At 41.5% G+C, this 26,345-nt stretch overlaps 1 protein-coding gene across 3 annotated transcripts in view; it reads right to left on the reverse strand.

The window, feature by feature from the left end:
* Window positions 1-10,026: 10,026 nt before the first annotated feature.
* The window catches only part of LOC140487069 (uncharacterized), a 58,788-nt gene continuing 42,469 nt past the window's right edge, over window positions 10,027-26,345 (reverse strand). For 2 of the 3 annotated variants that reach the window (XM_072586510.1, XM_072586511.1), the window contains 5 exons: window positions 23,823-24,064; window positions 19,054-19,148; window positions 16,484-16,630; window positions 15,268-15,339; window positions 10,027-11,666 (listed from right to left, as the gene is read on the reverse strand). In XM_072586510.1, coding sequence (XP_072442611.1) covers window positions 11,550-11,666; window positions 15,268-15,339; window positions 16,484-16,630; window positions 19,054-19,148; window positions 23,823-24,064 — 673 coding nt within the window. In that variant the 3' untranslated portion in view covers window positions 10,027-11,549. Of the gene's footprint in view, window positions 11,667-15,267; window positions 15,340-16,483; window positions 16,631-19,053; window positions 19,149-21,780; window positions 21,819-23,822; window positions 24,065-26,345 lie in introns of those variants that run through there. The other variant, XM_072586512.1, reaches the window with a different exon arrangement.

Raw genomic sequence — 26,345 nt, forward strand, 5'->3', positions numbered from 1 at the left:
CACAGACCCCCACACCCACCCTCCTCACTCTCACACACAGCTCCCAGCGTCGTGCCTTGGCTGGATGTTCCTTTCTTAAACCGAATTCCTGAAGTACAAGGATCGTTGCAGCCACACGCCGTGTCCACGCAGCGAAGCGAGGCAAAACGCCCCCCAAAAACTCCCGGAGTCCTGCCCTTTCCAAAGACTCAGTGCCAACAGGCAGCGTCTGCATTGGATTCCCAGGCGGGCTCACGGTTTAAAGACCCGTTGGGCGCTTCTGTTGCCATGCCTTCTTTTTAGTTTCAGGAGATTAGCGTCTGAATTGGGTCGAACCTTGGAGAGGTGACTTCCACAGCTCCGCCCCTTCCCCTGCATTACCCAGTCCCAGTGCCCCTCACACTTGATACAAAACCCAGGTCCAAGTGAGCGATTATCGATTTCGATGGAGAAATATGGGAGGAAGCTCAAGTGGAACGTAAACACTGGCATGGATTTGTTGGGCCGAATAGCCTGCGTGCACTGTATCCTTTTCAGTTCCATGTACCCAGCAGCCACACCCGTATTGCACAGTCCCACTCCAGCTTAAACCACCTAGTTCCAGTTTTCCATCAGAACACTCAATCTCATCAAACGATATCTCTGTTTCACCCAGTCCCACACTGCCAACTAATCCTTATTGGTCTACCCTTTCCGAATGCACCTCTCTGTATCAGTGCAGCATCCAATTCCCCTGTAGCAGTCGGTGCCAGTGTCACTTTGAACCAGTGCTTCTGACGATTTTGTTTTCCTCCTTTTGCTTCCCCTGCTTTCGCGAAGGGTCTGGCTTCCCGCTGTCCTTTCGTTCACACCCTCCAGTACTTTGCCCAAATGGCCACAGTTCAAGTTCGAGTCTAGAAAGTGTTGATAGATTACTTTATCATTGTGCTCATCACATCGGAGCCTGACGTTAACATTACCAGATGTCCACATACAGACCCACATAATTGTTATAACTCAAAGTAATTGGGCTGTTCTGATGATCTTCCCTATTCAGCGAAAGCTCAAATCGTGCTCGGAAAGAGATGAGGACAAAATAATTCCTAAGTAGATCCCAAACCACGTACATTTGAAAGAAGATAAATGTCAAACTATAGCTGTTTTACAAAAAAAAAACCATTCAGTCTCAAAAACTCATTTGAGGAATAATTAGCCCTCTCTTTCAATACTACTGACGTCACTAAACTACATTTTCCCATCTGTCATAGAGACAAACACATAAAAAGTGAGGCACCCACAGAAAGATACACCTATAAAGATAATATAAATACACACACTTACCTCGGCACATTTGTACTTTTCATTCATTGAACAGTGTAGGCATGCTGGCAGGGCCTATATTCATTACTCATCCTGAATTCTCCTTGAGAAAGTGGAGTTCGTGAACTGGCTGCTTGAACAGGCTGTAGTCCATATGATGAGGGTACAGTACTGTTAGATTGGGGGTTCCGGGAGTTTGACCCAGCAACAATAAAGTTGTCTATTTCTAAATGTGGATTGTGTTTGACTTGGGCAGTTACTTAGAATTCCCAGGGCCCTTTTACCCTTGTCCTTCCAGATGATAGAGGTCAGTGGTTTGGGAGCTGTTGTTGAACAAGCCTTGGTACATCAGATGTGATTCTTCTGGCTGAGACACACTGCTGCAAATGTGCACTGGTGCTGGAGTCTGTAAATGTTTAAGGTGCTGCACGGGATTCCTATCAGGTGGATTGCTCTGCCCTGGATTGGTGTGTTGAAGCTGCTTTCAGGGTTGTTAGACTTGCACTCATTCCTGAACCTTACAAATATCTGCACAGAAATATGTATTCAGAGAGAGAGAGAGAGACGTATACAAACATGGGAACATGCAATCTTACAAATCTTTGTCTACAAACACAGAAGCATTCAGACTGTTGGCTAGACCTTATACAGAATATTATGGTTAGTTGATATTGTAATGAGTGATATATTGGCTTTGAAAATAACCATAGAAGAGCAGTGAAAATGATTCCTGGCCTTCAGAACTACAGTTGCTCAGATATCCTCAATAACCTATTATTTGTGTAGAGAAGTGTAAATTTAAAGATGATGTAATAGAGATCTCTAAAAACAGGGACTATTTTCACTGGAGCATCAGAGGCTGAGGGCTGACCTTCTAGGGGTTTATAAAATCAAGACAGGCATGGATAACCAAGGTCTTTTCCCCAGGGGAGGGGAGTCCAAAACAAGGGGGCATTAAGGTGAGTGGGGAAAGATTGGAAAGGGACATATGGGGCATATTTTTCACACAGAGGATGGTGTGTGTATGGAATGGAATGAAATGAGCTGCCAGAGGAGATGGTGGAGGTTGGTACAGTTACAACATTTAATCTGAATGGGTACATGAACAGGAAGGATTCAGAGGGATATGGGCCAAAAGCTGGCAAATGGGACTAGATTAATGTAGAATATCTGTTCAACATGGACAAGTTGGACCGAATGGTCTGTTTCTCTGCAGTCTGAGGAGGAGCATGAGACATGAGTTTAAATTTTGCCAGAGGGAGACAAGAATGGATGTGATGCAGGTCTTTTTTTTCCCTCCAGAAAGCAGTAAACCTGTAGAATGCACTGAAGGCTGACGTAGTGGTTGCTGATTCTCTGTCTACCTTCAAGAAGAAGCCGGACAAGTTCCTGACTGGAACAGAGATTGCAGCATCATACAAAACATCAAGTACCTTAGTAGATAACATTTAGTAGTTCACATGACACATGAAATTATTTCATTCGTTTGATGGTGCTGAAGAGACATTTTTTTCAAGAGCCCTTTTCCCCTTATTGGCTCTGTATTTTATTCATTACTGGCACTTCCAAGGAGTCTCTGTAATCGTGGGGCTTTTTTTGGGGGGGTGGGGGTGTTGCCAGCAGAGGTGGGGTGTGGGGGGTGTGGGGGGAGGTAGGGGGAAATTGGGTTGGGGAAGGTGATGAGGAGAGGTGTTAATTGAGAATCATCAATGTTTTACGTAAACTAATATGTGGAGAGATATGCACAGTTATACATACTCTTACACACATACATGTGCAGACAGTCATTGATGCAGCTACATACTTGGAGAGGCATACAAATACATGTAGTGTGTGACACATGCAGACAGAAACATGCTAACATTCAGATGCAGAATTAAAACACACACATGCAGTCAAACACTGGTGGATGCTATGACTCAGATGGTACCTCAGTACCTAGTTTCTTGCTAGATTAGGAAGCTCTGTTTTAAGCAAAGCCATTTATTAAGACAATAAACATTCTATTCTTTTCAGTTATCACCTGAAATCAAAGGAACTTTCTGAGAGGTTCAGAAACCTGACTTGAACCATGCTAACCTACTTTGTATTGGTACCCACTGCAGAGCTCTCTGATTCTGAAGTCCCATTTTTGTACTTTCGAAATCTGCACAGGACTTGGCCATTTAACTATCCTGTATCTTGTTTTACACATAACTCTATCCATACTTTTTGAACTCTACATAATTTGGCTCTATTGTGTAGAACCACTACAGTCTACCTATTCCATTGTAGTTTTTCTGGTTTTTCTTTTTACCTGTCAATCTTTAATTTTCTCACATCCCTCCCTGGTGCTCGAGTAATGCAGTTATGCACTTGAGAGTGCAACTTCTTTCTTATGTGGAATTGTTTAATTATTTAAAAGGTAATTTCTAGAGCTGGCTTGATCTTACAAAATTCATTATTACACACAAGCCTCAGTATTTCCAGTATCAATATTACAGATACTCTATAAACCGGATGCTACAAACCTCAGTATTACAATTCAGATGTTAGAAATACCTTCAAAAACCAGACTGACCCTATCAGTTTTCCACCTTTGTCCTTCCTACAGTGTTTCAAATTCTCAACTGAGAATCAATGCATAACATAACCTTTGCACTGAGGGCTGAATCATACCCAGCACAAAATATTATCTTTTTACATACAACAATCATCTTCCAACTGTTCTTGAGCATACTGATCCCTGTGCCAATCATAAAGGACTATCAGAGGAGACCCAGTCCTGTCCTCACTGGAAATGTGCCATTATGAATGTACAGCCTCTGGACGGGCAAGGCTGATTTTTTTTCAGTTGTCTGGCAAAGAAGCTCTGAAACTAACCATATTACTGCTCCCCTTTGTATGATGATTTGATAGGCTGGGGATCAAGAGCTAGGGACTATCTTCATCTGGGTTCGTGCTACACCTAAAGTCATCTATCACCTGAATCACAAGGAGAATTTAGTATTTTAGAAGTAGAAGCAGGACTGACTGCAATTCTGGGTGGGATAAAACTTACTAAAGAAAGAATAACTGAAAGACACCTAGGAGTGTTTGCTCCTCATCCCTAATTATGTAGTGCAAGTGTGACATAGCTAGTTTATCTTGCTGGGAACACTGATGCTGGAGTGTGGAGCTGGCTATGCAGCTAGGAACCATTTCTGGAGTAGTCAGTATGGTGCTGAGAATCAACATCCGGAGTATGGCTAAGAAGACATTTAGCACACTTCCTTCATTGTTCAGACCTTTGAATATGGGAGTCAGGAAGTTATGTTGAGGTTGTACAGGACACTGGTGAGGCCTCTTCTGGTGTACTGTGTACAGTTCCAATCGCCCAGAAGGATGGGAAGGAATTAGCAAGGACATTATTAAGCTAAAAGAGGATTCAGAGGAGATTTATCAAGGTGTGGCAGGATTATGGAAGGTTTACGTTATAAAGCAAGGCTGGATAACTGAGACCTTTTCATTGAAGCATAGGAGTTTGAGAGGTGACCTTGTGGAGGTTTTTTGAAATCATGAGGGGTATAGATAGGGTTAATAGTAGGTGTCTTTTCCCTAACATAGGGTTTTCAATACTAGAGCCATATTTTTAGGGTGAGAGGAGATTTATAAAAGGCTTGAGGGGCAATTCCTTTTTTGCACAGAGGATGATTTGGGTGTAGAATGAATTTCCCGAGGACCTTTTGGAATATTGAGTACAATTCTGGTCTTCCTCCTATAGAAAGGATGTTGTGAAACTTGAAAGGGTTCAGAATAGACTTACAAGGATGTTGCCAGGGTTGGAGGATTTGAGCTATAGGGAGAGACCGAATAGGCTGGGGCTGTTTTCCCTGGAGTGTTGGAGGCTGAAGGGTAATCAAATAGAGGTTTACAAAATCATGAGGGGCATGGATATGGTAAACAGTCAAGGTCTTTTCCCTGGGGTGGGTGGGTGGGGAATGTCCAGAACTAGAGGGCAGAGGTTTAGGCTGAGAGGGGAAAGATTTAAAAAGGGATCTAAGGGGCAATGATTTGACACAAACGGTGTGCGTTTATGGAATAAGCTGCCAGAGGAGGTGATGGAGGCTGGTACAATTACGACATTTAAAAGGCATCTGGATGGGTATGTGAATAGGAAGGCTGGAGAGGGAAATGGCTAAGTACTAGCAAATGGGACTAGATTGAATTAGATTGGCATAGACAAATTGGACCAAAGGGTTTGTTTCCCTGCTGTACATCTCTATGACTCTATAAGTGGATATTTACAATATTTAAAAGACACTTAGTTAAGTACATTGGGCGCTAGCTTTTGGGCAGCACGGTGGCACAGTGGTTAGCACTGCTGCCTCACAGCGCCAGAGACCTGGGTTCAATTCCTGCCTCAGGTGACTGACTGTGTGGAGTTTGCACGTTCTCCCTGTGTCTACGTGGGTTTCCTCCGGGTGCTCCGGTTTCCTCCCACAGTCCAAAGATGTGCAGGTTAGGTGAATTGGCCATGCTAAATTGCCCGTAGTGTTAGGTAAGGGGTAGATGTAGGGGTATGGGTGGGTTGCGCTTCGGCGGGTCGGTGTGGACTTGTTGGGCCAAAGGGCCTGTTTCCACACTGTAGGAAATCTAATCTACATGAGTAGGAAAGACTTGGAGGAATATGGGCCAGGACCAGGCAGGTGGGACTAATTTAGTTTGGGATTACGTTCAGCCTGGACTGGTTGAGCTCGTCGATTTCCTATGACTCTGTCCGGAGTACTCAGAATGCTACTGGGAAGCTCTTGCCTGAAGAAATGGGGACAGATCATGTGCTGTACATGTTACAAACAGACCACCTGGATCCTGTAGTAATGCAGTACGAGAGAACCATGATTTGTGGATTAGCAATAAGCCAGGCCTCATTAAACAAAGAGAAACATCATTGATGGAACGTTCTAGAAGATGGCACATAATGGAATAGAAAAAGTAATTCCAGTAACATACTTGCAGATATGTCAGTGTAGAAGAGGAAGGAACAGGATTTGGGAAGGGCCAAAATCATTAAGTATCTATACAGGGATAATTAAACAACTGGAAAGATTAGAGGAAGTTACTATAGTTCAGGACAATGGACCATCTTAAATGGCAGGACGTTGCCAGTTTGATTTGGGGGCTGGTGGCGGGGAGGGGTGGAGGGAATGGATGATACCAAATGGGATTGAAAAGCTTCTTCTCCAGGCTAACATTGTGATCTGGTGACATGAAAATGATTTATATTTTTTTAATTATTAATTTTTTTTTAAGAAAGGTGTCAGTCTCTGACCTCATGACATGATGCAAGTCATCTTGCATGTGTCATTGTTACTGACCATACTACCGGAAATTTTCATATTCTAAAGCTTGTTATAACATCACACTGTTGCAGATGTGAATATTACAAACCCAGCCCTAGAAACCTCAGTATTGTAATATTCCAGATTTCAGTTCTTCAGCTGCTCATTGCTGTTCTATTCTCTGGGAATTTGTCAAAGCATAGAATATATTGTCACGTATGCGGAGGAACAGTGAAAAGCTTTGTCTTGCAAACAATACAGGCAGATCACATCGTCAAGTAGCATAGATAAGTAAATAATAGGTGAACAGCAGCAAAAACAAAAACAGGCAAATGTTAAGAGTTTGAGAGTCTATTCAATATTCTAACAACAGTAGGGTAGAAACTGTTTCAAATCTAGCTGGTGCGTATGTTCAGGCTTCTGTACCTTCTCCCAATGGTAGAGGTTGTAGAAAAACATTGCCAGGGTGGGATGGATTTTTGAGAATACTGGCGGACTTTCCTTGACAACGGGCCTGGTAGATGGATTCTATAGATGGGAGATTGGCCTTTGAGATTGTCCCGGGCCGAGTTCACCACTCTCTGTAACTGTCTCCGATCTTGAATGGTACAGTTACCATACCAGGCAGTGAAATATCCAGACAGAACATTCTCTATAAAAGTTGGAAAGGGTTTTCACTGTCATGCCAAATTTCCTCAGCTGCCTGAGGATGAGGAGACATTGTTGGGCCTTTGTAACCAGTGCGTCCACATGAAGAATCCAAGAAAGCTTGTTGTGGATGACCACTCCCAGGAGCTTGACACTCTCCAGTCATTCCACTTCTGTGCTGCTAATGTGTAGGGGGGCATGAGTAACATCCCGCCCAAAGTCAATAATGAGTTCCTTGGTTTTGCCAGCATTGACAGCTAGGTTGTTCTCAGTGCACCATTTTTCCAGGTCTACCACCTCCCGTCTGTAGTCTATTTTGTTGCCATCTGAGATTTGACCGACTATGGTGGTATCATCAGCAAACTTGTAAATGGCATTAGTCTGGTATTTGGTGATGCAGTCATGGGTATACAGTGAGTACAGTAGGCTGAGTATGCAGCCCTGGGGGGCTCCAGTGTTGAGTGTTAGTGAGGATGAAATATTGTCCCTAACCTTCACTGATTGTGGCTTGTAGGTCAGGAAACTGAGGATCCACTTGTAGAGAGCGGGTCTTAGTCCGAGATCACTTAAGTTTAGTCTGGGGGGAAAAGCGGTGTTCCTGGTTTGGTAGATCTTGTTTGTGATCTATTTACACAATATACCCAACTCCAAAAAGATTCCAGGCCCCGAAAGAAAGCCCTAAAGATTAGAACTTGTACACTGAATCGAATTCCTACCAGGTAATGTCAACTGGTTAGAGAGGGCTTTGTAGTTCAGTTCTCTCTGTGCAAGGTTAGCTAAAGGTCAGATTTCCAACTTCAACCTCATATCTAAAACCAGGCTCAGCAATGCAGTGAGAATGAAATTTAAAATGCACCCAGTGGGAGGATGGCATCCATGAGATCTCCCAACAACTCTCCCCCACAAAGATTTGAGCATAATTCTGAAATGAAAATATCATTGTAAGATATTTACCTAAAGGGTAATATAAATAGGTATGAACTAAACACAAAATACTGACAAACAAATTTGGAATAAGATAGTTGGAATACTGTGAGAAGGTTTAGTGACAATTTTTTTTTTAAGTTAAACCCAGGTTGTTCAAGGCTTCCTGTGTAATGCTTGATTAAGAAGCCTGCACAGTTAAGACTTTTTAAACCAAAGTCCTGACCCGCTGAATACTAAACATCACATTTATCATGACAAAGCTGTCAGCCATGTTCTGGATGACAGAACGGTACCCGTGAAAGCTCCAATTGTTGTGATAGACAAACCTAATCAAGCTCAGCACTGTGAATTCACCTTCTGCGGCACATCTAAACGAAAACCAAACCACAGTGTAACACCGTGGATGCTGGAAATCAGAAATGAACACAGAAGGTGCAGGAAAATATTCACCAGGTCAAAGAGAATCTGTGAACAGAGGAACCAAGCGTTAAGGGTTGGTGGCCTATCATCAGAACTGACTCCTTCTGAAACTCACCATAACACTGTCTCCAAAAGATAGAAATAACGACCATTCGGCCCCTTGAGTCGGCTATGTCATTCGAAGATGACAGAATGAGTCCAGTTAGGTCGTGGCCTGACTGTAGGGGAGCTGTAGCTGCTGGTGGAGAATGGTTTCCATGTGTAACAGTATTAAATAGGATTCCTAAATCACACTGGAGGATCTTTGCACATTCTCCCAATGTCTGTGTGGGTTTCCTCCCGCAGTCCTGTGCAGGTCAGGTGAATTGGCCATGCTGAATTGCCCATTAGTGTTAGTGCTAAGAGGGAAATGGTCCTGGGTCGGTGTGGACTGGTTGGATTGAAGGACCTGTTTGTTTCCACACTGTAAGAAATCTAATCTAATCAAAAAAAATCTACTAAGTCACATGAAAAAAAATGTGCTGGAGAAAGGATGCAAGGTATTTTTAATTACAGTGTGGAAATTCAGCCTTCCCATAACCACAGATTTACTAAGCCCCCTCAAATCAGCAAATCTCAGTATTTTCATCTGAATTACTAAATTTAGTTTGGTTATAGTTTGAATAATAAATGCAATTCTAACAGACTCTAGTTGAAAAGTATAACCCCACCATTTGATAAATCATTTCTTCTTTGTTTTCTCAATACTCTGCTGGCAATGTGGCCCCGTTAAGTTGCTATATTCTGTCTCCTATTTGGAACATATCAAATATTTTCCAAAAATCCATCTAAACATATCCACTGCATTTCCTTAATTTATCCTGTCTACAGAGTCATATTAAAGAATGACAATGTTCTTTAAATAAGACCTGACTTTTAGAAGTCTGCTGTCTGGCCCAATGCTATCTTTCAGTGCTTAGATACAAAACTTTGTGTCCACCACTTTCTTCTGTCAGGATTTTCAGATGTAAACCATCAGGAAAAAAATATTTATATGTACCTTAGTTTAGTAATGTATTTAGCACCAACTGTTCTGGACCAAATTCTGTTCATTCTACAATCCAAATTTTCATTTTTCCCCACAAAAACTAAGGCAATATCTTTATTTAGCACCTTGACTATTTTATTCATTCCCAACTGAAGTCCCATGTCAAAGTAAACTATTCTGTTGAAACTTATGTCTAATTGGAAACCCTTTCCAAACTAGTACCTCCTTTTTCACAATATTTCCCCATATTCTTCTTAAATCTCTCTAATTATCTCTTATCTTCTTTATTCTTTAAAAGTTGTCCTGGTTTTGATATTGGTGTTCTGACAAGAGGAGAAACACACAGGAATTTTATTAAGTGGTGAGATAGGAGTTCGATAATTGTAAAATTAGTTACAATGTTTCACACACTAAACATACACAATATTTGCCAGACTGTACATGGGCAATGACATTTTATTTCAATTGTTTAAAAAAATCTCAATATTTGGATTTTGTGCACAGAAATTTCACAGCATAAAATGTCTGAGATTACAGATTATAAACACTGTGATGTTGGAGGATCTACAAAGTTTGTGAGGCAGTGTCTGCTCCACAACGGCTGCAGAAGGCACCTAGTTTTTGTCACAAAATTTGAATTTTGTGCATATGATACATTCCATGTGTCTGACACACACAGATTTGTGTTATTGAGTGCAATTTGTATCTTGCTAACGGTCTTGTAGTTACTCGAATGTCACAGCTACTGGCTAGAATCTGTCATTTGATCCATTTAAAACACTATCTTCCTTTCTAATGTTGGGAAAGGATATTAAAACATTTTGGTCGTCGCCCTCATTCAAAAATTGAATCAAAGTCTCTCTTACACTGTCAACTGAAGAAATTAGTAGATGTACCCAAATGCAACAAGAGGTTGAATAGAATTCATTGCACCGAACCAGATTCTGGACCCCTCAGGCCAGCTCCACCAGCTGATTGTGTGATAATCTCCTACCCCAGGTAAACAGGAATAATGAGATACACTAATGAATTTGTGCTGTTGCCAGGCATAGGAAAGAGACAGACATCACTAGGCAGCAGCATTGTTCTATGGCTAAAAGTTTAAATGAAGAAACCCAGATGAATGTCAGGGATGTCTCAGCAAGAGAAATAGCAGTGCAAATGAATAATCTGATGACACTAAATTTGAGTTTAAGAGCTTGTAGCTTCTGGAAGAAAGGAGGATGACAGATGGAAGTAAGGAGTCCCATCATTTGAATTATTGGTAAACAATAAGCTGAGTCCAAACATGTACAGATAGGTTTACCGTCAACAATATTGCAGGACAGAAAAGCACAAATTCTGCTGGTCTGTATTTGTGTTGTTGTAGTACCACATACTCAATGGGATAGTACAGTCTCCAGATTTCATTGAATCAATTGCACAGAATATGTGCAAGTCATATAAAGCTTTCTGATACTCTTATCATAAAAATAATCCAATATGTAACATGCTGGGCTACAGAACAATGCAAGTCAAAATATGACACATTCATTATTTCAATGAACTCATTACTTCACTGAACTGGCTGCTTATTTGTCCTTTCTAGTTCACTCAAGGTGCTGCCATTAACAAGACATTCTTCAGATGTCCTTTGCCCATCTCTGGAACCGAATGTTCACCATAGTCCATCATGTTTACACAGATAATATAATGAGGCAAAGCAGAACATCTCCCTGCACCAATAAGTCCATCAAATGTCACTATTGGACAAAATCACTGTGGTCAGGATGGCTGTCAGGAGGTTAAATGCAGTTCGGGAAAATGTAATGTTTAGATACCAGAGGTCAGCCTCAGTCTTGCACACACCATGAGACAGGATCCTGCTTTCAGTCTTCAATTCTTCTCACCAATCCCTCCCTTTTGAAACAAGAAATGATCCCATGTTTGCGCCACTGAAATCAGTCCCTTCAGTATTCTTCTTTATTGGCCTCATCATCTGGTACCCCAGCATCCTCTTCATTGGCTTCTTGGTGAATGAGTTCAGGATCTTCATGGTCATCCTCCATTTCCCCTCCATTGTCCTCCTATCCCAAGAAACAAAATAAGATGGAACAAATGCAATTGGAATAGTGTCAAGCCCAAGTCCATCCAATAGTAATAATGTGAATGTCAAAATCTGAATGAAATAAGGAACTCTTTTTTAACTGATCCTCTTCTCAAGGACTGTGTACTTTACACAAAAACACCTCTTATATTCAGACGCTTGCATTCTAAGTTTTACTCCAGTCCATGTTACAGCAGACTTTATAAATCAAAATGGATTTACCATGGAGGAGGTCATTTGTCCTGTCCCACCTGTGTTATTCATTACTAAAGCAATCAAACATTAATTCCAATATCCTCTGTACACCCCAGATACCTGTATCTTACTCTGCCTCAGCTCATCAGTTTTGCCAGAAAGAATGTCCTGGTCTCTACCTTGAACACAGCATAGCAAAGCATTCCACACTTCTAACTGCTCTTTACAAAAATAACATTTCTCCTAGCTGCTTTCTGTGATAATTTTAAGTTGATGGTGGTTCATCATTGATCTTTAATGACAGGAAGAAATCTTTCTTTATTGAATTTACTAAAATTTTTATTTTTACGAGCTGGATTGAACTTATTGTTAGCCTTCTATTCTCCAGTGAAAATAGATCCAATGATCTCATGTCTCCCTTTATAATTGTAATTTATCATCGCTGGCAGTGCCCAGTTCTCTACAGCTTTTCACCTACTCACACCTGAGGGAATTATCAAGGCAAATTCCTATGCTTCACATTTTATCAATGTTCTTCAGGGTCCAAATAAACTCCAAATCATAATTTTTCATCATTCCATTTGTCTATCCTAAATTATTACTACTGTCTGGATTAGAGTGGTGCTGGAAAAGCACAGCAGTTCAGGCAGCATCCAAGGAGCAGGAAAATCAATGTTTTGGGCAAAAGCCCTTAAATCAGGAATAGAGCATCCCTCTATTCCTGATGAAGGGTTTCTGCCCAAAATGTCAATTTTCCTGCTTCTCGGATGCTGCCTGAACAGCTGTGCTTTTCCAGCACCACTCTAATCTAGAATCTGGCTTCCAGCATCTGCAGTCATTGTTTTTACCTAGTTGATTATCACCACTGTCAATTTTATCAACCTGTTTATTCTTAATTTTTTTAAACAATCTTTGTTGTTTGATAAATACCTTTGTGTCACTTGTAATTTTTAATATTGTAGTCCTTGCATTCAAATCCAAACTAATGCATGCAGAGAGCAAAGCTGGACTCAAACCAACACTGACTGCTGGTGTACACCACGTTCAATCCTTATTCATTCCAAGCAACAGTCATTAGCAAAATAGAAACAGCAAGTGTTTAGAAAAAAAAAAATCAATAGGCCTGACAGCATCAGTGGAGAAAGAAACTGAGTTCACGTTGAGTCTGCTATGACTCTTCTTTGAGTTTCAAAGAATACCTGCTGAGTTTCTGCAGCTCTTGCTGTTTACACATCAGATACCCAGCATCTCCGGGATTTTATTTCTGACTCATTAAGAAAATTCTGGTTTCCTGTCAGCAACTCCATCCATGCATCTGCATTTCCTCATACCATGCATGATTCTTTATAATGTCTTATGCCAATCGATATATTTCTCATCTCAACTTCTGAGCTGAATCATGTTGCTGTCATTATTTCCCAAGTGTTCATGTATTCTGACACCTGTTACCTGCTTGACTTCATTTTTCAGGACTAACTCAAGTACAAGGATCTAGGAAGTAGTTTTTAATGCATTCTAAACAGTGTCCACTATTTGGATCACCTTTATCACAGGCTATATTACTGTCCTATTTCTCATCCATATCTCTCTGAAAGATCCATAGGTTCTCCACAAATCCCAAACCACAATCATAGAGTCATATAGCACTGAAACAGACCCTTCAGTCCAACCAGTCCCTGTCAAACATAATCCCAAACTAAGGCAGTCTCACCTTCTGCTCCTGGCCCATAATACCTCCAAACCTTTCCTTTTCACATACTTACCCAAATGTCTTTTAAATGTTGTAATTGTACCCACATCCATCACTTTCTCAGGAAGTTCATTCCATCTTCTGTGTAAAAAGATTGCCTCTCAAATCTTTTTTAAAATCGCTCTCCTCTCACCTTAAAAAAATGTACCCCTTAGTCTTGAAATTCCCCATCCTGGGAAAAGACAACTACCATTAACTGGATCTATACCCCTCATTATTTTATAAACTTCTCTAAGGTTGCCTTTCAACATCCTACACTCCAGTGGAAAAAGTCCCAGCTTATCTAGTATTTCTTTATAACTCAAACCTTCCATACCCAGCAACATCCTCGTAAATCTCTTTTGAACCCTCTCCATCTTAATAATATCCTTCCTATAATTGAGTGACCAGAAATGGACAGAGTATTCCAGAAGAGGTATCAGCAATGTCCTGTACAAACTCAACATGACTTCCCAACTCCTATTCTCAAAGGACTGAGCAATGAAGGCAAGTATGCTAAATGCCTTTTTAACCAGCCTGTCTACATGTGACACAAACTTCAAAAAGCTATGTACCTGAACCCCTAGGTCCCTCTGTTCTACACAAGGCCCTACCATTAATTATATCAGTCCTACCTTTGCCTTTTGTACCAAAATGTATCTCCAATTGTTGGAGAGTTTGCAATGCATACCAAGAACATACTGTTTTCCAGCTGAACCTTTTAAATCCCATGTTTTACTAATCCTAAATGTTCCATATTTTAATAATATTCCAATCCAATATCCCTGGCACAACTTTTATCTCCTGCATTATTCCTTTCTGTTTACCATGGGTCACTGGCTTATTAGCAACAATTGGTATTTTTCATTCCTGAAGTCTGTCCAGATTATCTAAATGCCTGTTTATGAATAACAGCACACATTTCTGGGACAAATCTTCTCAATCATCCATTTTAATCATTTCTTACTTCAGTTCAGCCAAACTCTTATTCACAGCATCACTTATCAATATCACGGTCCTCAGTCATTACAAATCATAATTGGTTTAAAATCACAACCAAACCATGTTGAGGGATTGGGAGTGACTGAGTTTCTTTTTCTCACTTATTTCAGAATTGGAATTTATTAATTGGATTTTAACATTTCTGAACTCATCAATACAGAGGCAGTGTCCAGCAAATTAAAGCAATAAAGAATTTCAGATACAAAATATCTGAAAGTGCTAAGCCATCTATTTATACCATACTAATTCACAAAATATGCTAATTGGATTTGAGCTGGACTGCATAAGGTTCAGGTGGGTGGATATTCAAATTAAAAGGAATTTACTCCTAGATCTGCTAAAGATATACCCTTTTCCTGAGACCCACTTTGATCACAGTTGAAGCACTAGATTTAAGAAATGCAAAGAGCCAGATAAAAACAGTCCAACCACAATTAATTCTTTGTGAAGAATTCTTAATAAATATTATCTGTATTGGTTCGCCTGTTGAACGTGGAGTTCCGATGGCATGATCATGGGGTCTGACTATAGCCAAGGTGGTTCATGATTATTGCTGGTGCCTCCAGAGAAAGTCTACCTCAGCCAACAGAGCAAATCCCCTGTCAATTCACGTCACTAGCCTTTGACTGAAAAAAAGCCTCTAGGTATTGCTTACATTTTCTGTCTCCACATCTTCCTGATACTCGTCCACAGCCTCATCTCCTTCCTTACTTGCAACGTGAACCCCCTGGAGTTAGAAAAGGAAGATAAGAAATTTTAAAACATACTTCTCCACACTCACTAAACTGGAGCGATTTATGATCTTCTGTATGCCAGGAGGAGCATTAACCTTTGCTCTTTCCACTGGCTAAAGTTGCAGAGAGAGGTTTGGGTTAATAGCGCGCGCGCAGTATGGGATCTGGGAGAACTGGAGAGTGGCAACTGGCGAATACAAGCGAGGAAGGGAGTGAGGGTACCAGTTAGAGAGAGTGTACAGACAAGGAGTAGGGGGATGGGGGTTGGGGAGGTGGACAGGAAGACTCACAAACAAGCAAAGGGAAAAAGGATATTGCCACACGTTGATTACTCTTTTTTTTTTCTCAACAATTTGTGGAAAATAAACTTCAGCATTGCATATTTGTCACCATTTCCAGCACAGCTTTCTGAACAGATAATGAATCAATGGTGATGAACTGCTGCCTTGTCTCAGATCCAAGATGATAAATGAATGAGACATTAGCATTCCATGCAGCTAGTGCCAGTGTAAGTGCACAGACCTGCTACGTGAGGCTCTGCATGCAGCTGTGTGCAATGTTTCCCACCTGCTCCCCTGCCTCCTGCATGCTGCAAAGGCTCCATCCTCACCAGATTACATTAGTGAAGACAGAAGCTCCCTCTGGGCAGGATCACAGAGCTTCAGGCAAACCTAAACACTTCACCCAAACCTACAGCAAACACGGCAGCGCCAGAGGCAGATATGACATGGAGGAAAAGGAGACATCCTGTACACAATTTCCTTTCGTGAGAAGTTAGGGATGGAGAATAAATTTAGGGTAGGCAACGTTCTAATAGTTTTATCGCAAGATTATTAAACTGACAGGCAAATCCCATCAGGTTCACTAATGTCCTTTAAGGAAGGGAAAACTGTCATCCTTACTTAGTCCAGTCTAGATGTGACTCCAGACCCACAGCAATGTGGTTGATTCTTAACTGCCCTCCGGGCAATTAGGAACAGGCAATAAATGCAGGCCTGGTCAGTGACACCCACACCACATGAATGAATATAAATACAGACCTCCCCAATGATTCCCACACCCCCTGAATGAATGAGTAAAAATACACAATGGTGAACATTGACTTTGAAAATGTTTCTGCTCTAGGCTTTCACCTACCCTTGGAATGGATTTAATGAGGAGCTGCTGCTCCTTCAGTCCTGGCACCTTCCCCGCAAAATCTGGCCTCTCAAGTTCAGCTTCCTCAAACTCATCTTCTCCCTGGTTATTGGGATCCTGAGCTGGATCCTGATCGATATCTGGGATCTGAAGAGATGGCAGGTTAGAACTGCACTTAATGATCGAGAGCAGGAAAAGCAACGATGGCTTTCTGGCAATATGTCTGTTGACAGCCCACTCTCCCAGAGATATTTGAAGAGGTTTCAAGAACATTGCCGCCTTGACACTAAAGTCCAAGACATGTCTATTTTTCCTTACGACTCTGTAGAATGAGATGCACCAATGCAAATGCTGTTGTTGCTGTGACAATCTTGAACTAGGTTGCAAGGAATTAGGTTGCAACCTGGTGAGAAGGCACAAAGATCTAAAAAGGGTTAATAACGAGGTACGCCTTATGTACTACCCACTATAATGCAATAAAATACGTCCTGTTTCATACACAAGCCTCTTATCATTAGAATTCCAAGTGATATTTCTTGACCATCCAAGTGCAAGCAGTCCCTTTAGATCCCTAACAGGATACAGGATAGTGGCAGTAAACCTATCAGATAGCTCACAGGACACGATGAGAAGTGGTGAGGCTTCATCTCATAACAGGATGTTGTGGCTACTTTCAGTTGAAGGAATAAGAGAGGAGCTCGGTGTCTAAGTGGATCCCAGAGAAGATTCTCAGAGAGGAGGAGAGAGAGGTATTAAAATTGATGAGGGGCTGTACCACAGAGACACCATGTAACAATGGTCTGGACTTTCTTTGGTACAAAGTAAACTTCTCTCTGAGATTTGAGGTTACATCATGGTGTAAGTGAGTCTGTGACTGGTTCAGCAGATTCTCTGACTAACCAACCACAGAGAAGGCTCATTTCAAACATCTCAAGTGATACCACCACAACAACATCAACCATTTACATAGCACTACCTTTGAAGCACTACAACATCTCCAGGTGTGGCATACGACATGCTAGTGAGTCACGTTAGGAGATATGAGGAGGCTAGGTGACCAAGACTTTCACAGGAGGCTTCAAAGAGGCGATTGAACTAGAGGGGTAATTCCATTGCTTTAGGGCACTCTGAGATGAAGGCTTGGCCCTCAGAATGTGGACTGATATTAAAACAAAAATCAATGTGATCAGATTTAAACCAAAACTCAGCTATGGTAAATATAATAAGTAGCAGCAGAGAACTGCTTTTTAATATGAAAATACCTAATATTTTAGCAGTGAAATGGGTAGATAGTGCAGCATTTCAGATCCTTTCTGCCTCGTTCATTCTAGCTCCTGCAGTTTCTGTATTTCAGGCAACTTTTCACGTGGGTGAGTTTAGCTCATTGTGGGTCTCAGGGGTGGCTTCTCGTCTAATTTACCTAAATGAGCTTCTGATGGGGAGTTCAGGAGAACAAACAGAGAACTGTTCCACAAATTGGTTTCGCTGCTGGATTCATCCTGTGTTTCACTTACACCTTCACAAAGATCTAAAGAACAGACCTTCTTTAAACTTAAAACAAACAAGAGAACTTTGTGAATAATGCATGAACAAGTGAATCTCTAACATATTTTCTGACAGTGATCTCTCCAAAATTACTGCAGCTTTCCGATTCTGCTCACTTGCACAACCGCAACCTTAATCATTTTAATCATGACCCACAGCCAGCCAAGTCCTACATTCTGGGAACTCCTCACAAAAGCATTTCTCTCCTCCTTTCAGACTCTTCTGAACCTTCTTTGCAGGGGAGAGACAGGCCCAAAATAATTTAAGATGGTCCTGAGGAGAGATTTCTTCTTTCAAAGGGTGATTAATCTTTGGAATACTTTACCATGAGAGTTGTACAGACCGGGTCTGTGGGGTATATTTGGGGCTGAGTTACTTAGTACTTTTTGATCTACAAAGGGGGAGTCACAATGGGGTAGGGACAGCAGGCAGGAAAGTGGAGCTTAGCAACAACTAGAGAAACCAAAGGAACGCAGCAAGTAGGTGGATAGTAGGCCATTTAGCCTTTTGAGCTTGCTCCACTGTTCAACCAAGTCATGGATGATCTTCAACCTCAATGCAATTTCTCTGCACTGTTCCCTCTCCCTTAATATCCATGATCATATTGAAAGGAGAAGCAGGCTTGAGGGGCCAAATGGCCTACTCTTTCCCACTTCTGTTTCTCAAGTTCTTCAAAATCTTTTTCAGCAAATTTTCATTCACCTGTCCCGGTACCTCCTTATGTGGCTCGGTGTCAAATTTTGTTTGACAGTACTCTTAGTCCTTCATCCCCTAGTCCCAAAGCATCACGCCTTGGGACACTTTACATTAAAGACACTAATTAAACACAAAGTTGCTGTTCCTGGTCTTTTATTACTGAAGTGTATTCCTGGTTCAAACTGACATAACTTCGCTGAAGTTCCATGGCAGCTGCTGCTGCATCTGAGCTTGTGACCCCAAACTTTCAGCTCACCGGCCCACCCAAGATCCCGACCCCCAATTTGGAAAGCCCTGGAACAGATTTTTAACACAGTCAGGGTACTCACCAGTGGTTCCTGTGCAATCATCTTATTCCTAGAAGTCATGGTGTGCATTAAGAGCTTTTCAGCATCATTTTGATCTGCTGTATCCGACTCATTGTCTAAAAATAAAGACCAAAACAGAAACAACCAGATTGCAAACCAACAAAAGCCCAGCAGGTGGCATTACAAGTGTATTCTAATGGAGCAGGCAAAGAGGGGAAGCCAGAGGCCAGGATTAGGGAAGCCAGAGGCCAGGATTAGGGATGAGAGATCTGGGCTTGTATAGGGGGAGGGGAAAACATGGTGCTGGGTGTTTTAACCAGGAGTGGAAATTGAGACAGAGGCAGGGAAAAGAACGAGGGAGACAGGAAGGGAAATGAGATGACAGAGTGGAGCAGAAAATAAGTGACTAGTTCAGAAAAAAAAAGAGAGGAGGGAGTGTTGAGTTTGTCATAAACGTGAATTCAGTTTGAAGACATTCTTACTAATCCAATATGTTGGGAGAGACTGAAATGGCAAAGCTCTGTAGAAATTATGTACAGGCTGGACAGTTTACACCTGAACCCAACTGGGACAGAGTTCCTATTTCCTCAGTTTCAATTCAAAGAGTAAGGTGCTAGAGCTGCTTCTTGGAATGAGGTGAACAAAAAGAGGCCAAGCGTCAATGGGGAGAACTTTTGGAGGGATAGTAATCACATTATCATAAGGCAATAGTGCACAACAATATCACAAATGGCACCAGCACAGATCCTGGATTTAGAAATCAGGCACTTTCTTTTTGTAAGAATGGATTATGAGCAGATAAAGGATTTTTTAAATATGGTGTGCCCATGTCATGATTCCTGACAGATAAAGATTGCAGTTGCTATATAGCATTCAGAATAATACTTGGGGATGAACTTGACAAAACAATCTAGTGAGAAGTTACCTTCAGTGGCCAATATTGATATACACGACATTGTGAAACAGCATAGAATATATCCAGCTATAGGAAAATTGCCACTAGAACCTTTGCAAACGTATAAATTGCTAGCTAGAGTGTGGCAGAGGCATCAGATTGATTGCACAGAATTTGAAGGGCTGTCCATTGCGATTGATAGTCAAAGTGGTTGATGGATTTCTGATTAATAGAAAAGAACTTGTAAATTCCAGGTGTTTTGCACAGATTAATTACTGCTGAAGGCTCCCAGATTACATTGTGTCTAACAGTGACTTCAAGTTTTTTTTAATCAAATTTCATGGAAATGCTACTAGGGTAGCAACATATCATTCAGCTTCAAATCAAGCAGTGGAGTGCAATGTGTAAATTGTTAAACTTGCACTTTGTTTCAATTTGTATCTAGCAATTGTTTTAACAATCTTCAGATTTCATTAAACAAAACATTTGCTAGTTTGAGATTAATTTATTGTAACACAACTTGCACCATGACTGGCTGAACGTCAGCAGAACTGCTTCTTAGAAGATAGCAGAGCACAATGTTTTGTTCCTGAAGCCATATTTACAACAGTCAGTAGATGAAAAACAATCCCAACAGAAAGAATCATGACATGAAAGAAAGATATCTTAAGTTGAACTCAATTTAGTTAAATTGAAACATCAAATATGGGTGTAATGGCTACCAAGAAGAGTCATGAAAAAAACTGTGACCCTCACACAATTTAGTCAAGATGCTTGGTAATGGAAAAAATTAGATTTGTACATTTTGATCAAAGTTTTATTTTAAGAGGTTCATAAAGAAAAAGGCAGTTGGGAAGAATCAAAGGAATATTATGGATAGTTGGGCTTTGAGAATCACCCTCATATGGTCACGTGTGCACAACAGAATAAATTGTTGGGGTTTGAATTTCTACAGGCTGTACTTTGTCTTATGTTTATTGTGCAAGGATATCACAGTGGCTGCCATTACTTAAGGGCATGCGATCAGCAGAACGGGGGTTCTTTTAAGTCAATTCAATAATTGATGGGGAAAAAATAAGATGGGCAACTTCTTAAAGGAGATGAAAACTGAAAACTAGATATTCAGGGGTAAGGTGACTTTTCAAAAGGACAGGCGGGAAAGAAAGGATGTTGGGGTAGCTCAATTATTTTGGGATGGAGTAAGTCCAATTATCTTGGATCTGAAGATATAGAATCCTTACAGGTGGAGGAAAGAAGTAACAAAGGGAAGACAATATTAGTGGGAGTAGTCTAACACTGAACAGTAGCTATAGGATAGGTCAGAGAATAAATCAGGAGAGAACAAGGACATGTACAAAGGCAACACATTAATCACAGGTGACTTTTATCTTCACATAGACTGGGAAAGTCAGAAACACAAATGCATATGATTCCAGAAACACTGCATGATGTATCATTCAGATTTACACTGAAAGGAACTGCAAGTGCACAGAAAAGAACATGACTGAAACAGTTCAGCAGGAGGTGGGTGGGTGGGTTGGATGGTGTGAATGAGGATGAGGAGGAAAGTGAGGGCGGGGTCATAGTCAAAACCATATAGTCATACAGCACGGAAACAGACCCTTCGTCCCAACCAGTCCATGCTGAACATAATTCTAAACTAAACTATTCCCATCTGCCTCCTCCTGGCCCATATCCTTCCAAACCTTTCCTACTCATATATCTGTCCAAATGTCTTTTGAATATTTTAATTGTACCCACAACCACTATTTCCTCAGGAAGTTCATTTCACATGTGAACCACCCTGTGCGTAAAACATTTGTCTCATAAGTCTTTTTTAAATTTCCTCTCACCTTAAAAATGTGCCGCCTGGTCTTGAAATCCCCCCATCCTAGGGAAAAGACAACTACCATTAATATCTCTCATTATTTTGTAAACTTTTATCAGGTAGCCTCTCAATCTCCTATGCTCCAGGGCAATGACTGGCAATGGGGCAGGCAAGCGATGGGCGATTGTGTGGGAGAGAACTGTCCCCCCCCCCCATCCACCTCCTTCCTCAGTTCCCCTCCCCCAATAGCCACCCCCTGCCTCCCTCCTTTACTCCCTTTTACAGGCACTTCATTCCCTCCTCCACAGCCCCAGCAAGCTTAAAGCTGAAGCAGTTTAAGTGTGCGTGTTTGAATTTAAGCAGTGCATACTGCACATGCGTGTGGTGGGAGTTTACTCCTTCTGTTTATATAGAGTTTCAGATTTAAGTTTCTGATCTGGCATAAACAGCAGTCAAGATGTCCAGTCCTTAAACATTTTGAAGGTTTCACTGTGAGCTTTACATTTTAGATGATAAATTTTAAATGTCTAAGCAAGTCCCCTCTGGACAGTCTTTTCTGGAGATGGTAATCAATCTCAGTCATTGCTTATTCATTTGGAGTGTTTCTGGTGGAAGGCGAACTCGAGGGATGGGACTGGAGGAGATTACAGAAGTAGAATTGAAGATTGTGATATGAAATGGACACTCTGGCTCCTATACATGAAATATAAGGATCCCATGGCACTAGTCAAAGAGGGCAAAGGAGTTTTCCTCAATGTCCTGGTCAACACTGAGGCTAATAATTTGATCATTTGTCTTGATGCTACACAAGGACTTTGCACACAAACTGAATTTCATGGCTTTACACAATGGTGACAACAGTTAAACAGTATATCATTGTTTGGGAAATCCTTTGGGATCATTTTAGTTATATAATATATAATAGAGTTTTACATTGAATTTCCAGCACTAAACAGGCCACTAGTCTGACTTTTTTTTTAATCCTTTAACCTGTGTATTCAGCTTCCCTTTAAATGGATCTATTCTATCTGCTGCAAATGTGATAGATTGTTCCATAATTAAATCTCTCTCTGGGTAAAGACATTTCTCCTGAATTCTCTGTTGGACTTTTAGTGATGATCTCTAGTTTAGGTCCCCCCCCCACCGTTTACCTTAATGAAAATATTATTATTATTATATTATTAATAATATACTCAATTATGTCATCCGTTAGTCCCCTCTTTGCTTAGTAGTCAGTCAGTGTCACAGTGATGTTTACATAAACAAACTCTATTATAAGAATGGGAATCAATGGAGGTGGGGGAGGGTGATGAATGATCAAAATGTTCCATGAAAGATAACAGAAAGTCTAACATGAGATTCAAGATCGGCCAAGTATAAGAGGTAGATAGATGAGTCTGAAGCTACTGGTTATCACCACAGACAGCATTCAACTCAAAATGCACAAGCCATGAGGAAGCTGTGACTCATCTATACCAGATGTCAGTGAGTTGAATCTCCAACAAGTGTTCCCTTAAGCTGCACGGGTGAGCAGCCATGCAATCAGGAATATGCTGCACACTGGGTACACAGGTTGCCCTCAATAGCAACCCTTCATTTTAGTTACTCATAGGTGTAGCTAAGCGTCAGTCTAAAAAGGGACCATGCAGTGCAGAGAACCAGCTACATACTGCAAACATCAGCTTCCATCCTGGGGAATAGATTGCCAAGTGGTTAGTTTCCAAGTTAGAACGCTGAAGGGACCAATATCAAACTGTTAGGACTCAGATGGGAAAAGGAAGAGTAGCTTTTTCTGAGGATGCACTAGCTACCTTGAAAGAGATGCAAGTGATGGCAGTCCCAATGTCAAAAGTATCCAGCTATGTGTGTGTGCGCGCGTGAGCGAGCGAGTGAGTGAGCGAGCGAGCAGGGTAAACTGGATCAGGAAAGGACAGAGTGGGAGTGTGAGAAAGAAGAGCAAGAGGAAACACAGAAAAAGGGACACACTGTCAACCTCCTTTTTTTTTGCCTGGGTTATTGTTAAACTTATCACAGTGAATGCTGGCATGGACAGCAGCGGTCCCCTACCTGCCTCCTCCTCCTCCTCCTCCTCTTCTTCCTCCTCCTCAGGCTCCTCTCCCCCTTCACTCACTCGGTCCACATGCTGGTTGGTGTTTCCACGTCCTGGACTCCACTGCCTCCTGGTGACATGAGGTGGGACTGTTGGAGGTTCTCGATGATTCTGCACCGAGGGGATTCGGAATTGATCTGTCTGACCGCGCAGTTTAAAATCATTGCCCGTGTTCACATCATTAATAATCTCGTCCCACCTGCCAGTGAGATGGGAAGAAAGTGAATAAAATGGTAGGAACCCAATTAAACAATGCATCAGGTCCTCAGAGAAGCTGTACAGTACAGGTCACTTTTTTTCACAATCATGACGACAATATTGTGAAGGAAGAATTTGTTACCATTTCAACGTACCTATTTTTAAATTTGTCTCCAGCAATTCATTTTCTTCTATCCTACTGCAAGGTACTGAATCATGCTGTGGACAAGTCCACCTTCTGGCTCATTATTCAAATGGGGGTCTCGACGGCAAGTATCGAAAAGGTGGCTTCACACTGGAATCCAAGCTTCTCTTGGAGTGCCACAAGGATCGGTGCTGGGTCCACTACTTTTCATCATTTATATAAATGATTTAGATGTGAGCCTAAGAGGTATAATAAGTAAGTTTGCAGATGACACCAAAATTGGAGGTGTAGTAGACAACGAAGAAGATTACCTCAGATTACAACAGGATCTTGACCAGATGGGCCAACGGGCTGAGAAGTGGCAGATGGTGTTTAATTTCAATAAATGTGAGGTGCTGCATTTCGGGAAAGCAAATCTTAGCAGGACGTATACACTTAATGGTAAGGTCCTAGGGAGTGTTGCTGAACAAAGAGACCTTGGAGTGCAGGTCATAGCTTCTTGAAAGCGAAAATGAATTGAAGGCAAATTTAAAAATAGGTATGTTGAAATGGTAACAAATTCTTCCTTCACAATATTGTCATCATGATCCTGGAAAAGAGTGGCCTGTCATGTAGATAGGATAGTGAAGGCGGCATTTCGTATGTTTTCCTTTATTGGTCAGAGTATTGAGTACAGGAGTTGGGAGGTCATGTTGTGGCTGTACAGGACATTGGTTAGACCACTGTTGGAATATTGCATGCAATTCTGGTCTCCTTCATATCAGAAAGATGTTGTGAAACTTGAAAGGGTTCAGAAAAGATTTACAAAGATGTTGCCAGGGTTGGAGGATTTGAGCTAAAGGGAGAGGTTGAATAGGCTAGGGCTGTTTTTCCTGGAGCATCAGAGGCTGATGGTTGATCTTATAGAGGTTTATAAAATCATGAGGGGCATGAATAGGATAAAAGGACAAAGGACAAAGGACAAAGTCTTTTCCCTGGGGTCGGGGGGTCCAGGACTAGAGGGAATAGGTTTAGGGTGAGAGGGGAAAGATATAAAAGAGACCTAAGGGGCAACATTTTCACACAGAGGGTGGTACGTGTATGGAATGAGCTGCCAGAGGAAGTGATGGAGGCTAGCACAATTACAACATTTAAAAGGCATTTGCATGGGTTATATAAATAGGAAGGGTTTGGAGGGTTATGGGCAGGTGCTGGCAGGTGGAACTAGATTGGGTTGGGATATCTGGTCGGCATGGACGGGTTGGACCGAAGGGTCGGTTTCCGTGCTGTATGACTCTATAACATCAACACATGATTCACATCCATGTGATCACAGTCTTTCTCTCTCCTCCCAAATCAGAATCAGAGGATTCCAGCAATATTCCCCTTCTCCCAAAGCAAGCACCTTCCTGTCAGTGTAATATCAAGCATCGATCATTTATCACCGAGCCTGGGAGACAGGGCTATTTATGGTTATTTATAGATTGTAAAAAAACCCCACACTCACATGGGCAAACACACATGGAAACAATGAGATCAGAACTATCAAAGCACATCATCATATCGAATGGAGATTTACTGTGTATGAATAATTGCAGATTGTAGTGTGTGCCAGTTAGGATAGAGTTGTGGCTCTATCTTTCCAAGGAGTTGCTGGTTAGTGATCAAGAAGGCCCTATAGGGCCCCAGACATGGGCGGGGGTGGGGGGGGGGGGGGGGGGGGGGAAGAGGAGGAATTAGAAATCTATCTGAAAGAAAACACAGAAATTGCTGCTGGAGAAGCTCAGCAGGTCTGTTCTGAGGAAGAACTAGTTCAGAAATGGTTTCTCTCCACAGATGCTGCCAGAACTGCTGCGCTTTTCCAGCAATTCCTGTCTTTGTTTCTGATCTGCAGTTCTTTCTGTTTTTATTTAGAAGTCTTTGTGACTTGGGCTAAACTCCTGGCTGATCATACCAGCCAGCTTCATTTGAAAACGTTATTGCCCAATGAACGTACTCCCACATCAGGAACCACAGAACAGGATCTTCAGGCAAATCAGGTCAGCCAAGGTTCTGAAAACATGACACTCTCAGCTTCCCGAACACAATCCCAGGAGCTTCCACTAAATCAAAACTACTTGTGAAAGGTGCTGCAGCCAGTGAGAGCCCATGTTCATGA

Source organism: Chiloscyllium punctatum, chromosome 16 (assembly GCF_047496795.1).
Source record: "Chiloscyllium punctatum isolate Juve2018m chromosome 16, sChiPun1.3, whole genome shotgun sequence".
NCBI lineage: Eukaryota > Metazoa > Chordata > Chondrichthyes > Orectolobiformes > Hemiscylliidae > Chiloscyllium > Chiloscyllium punctatum.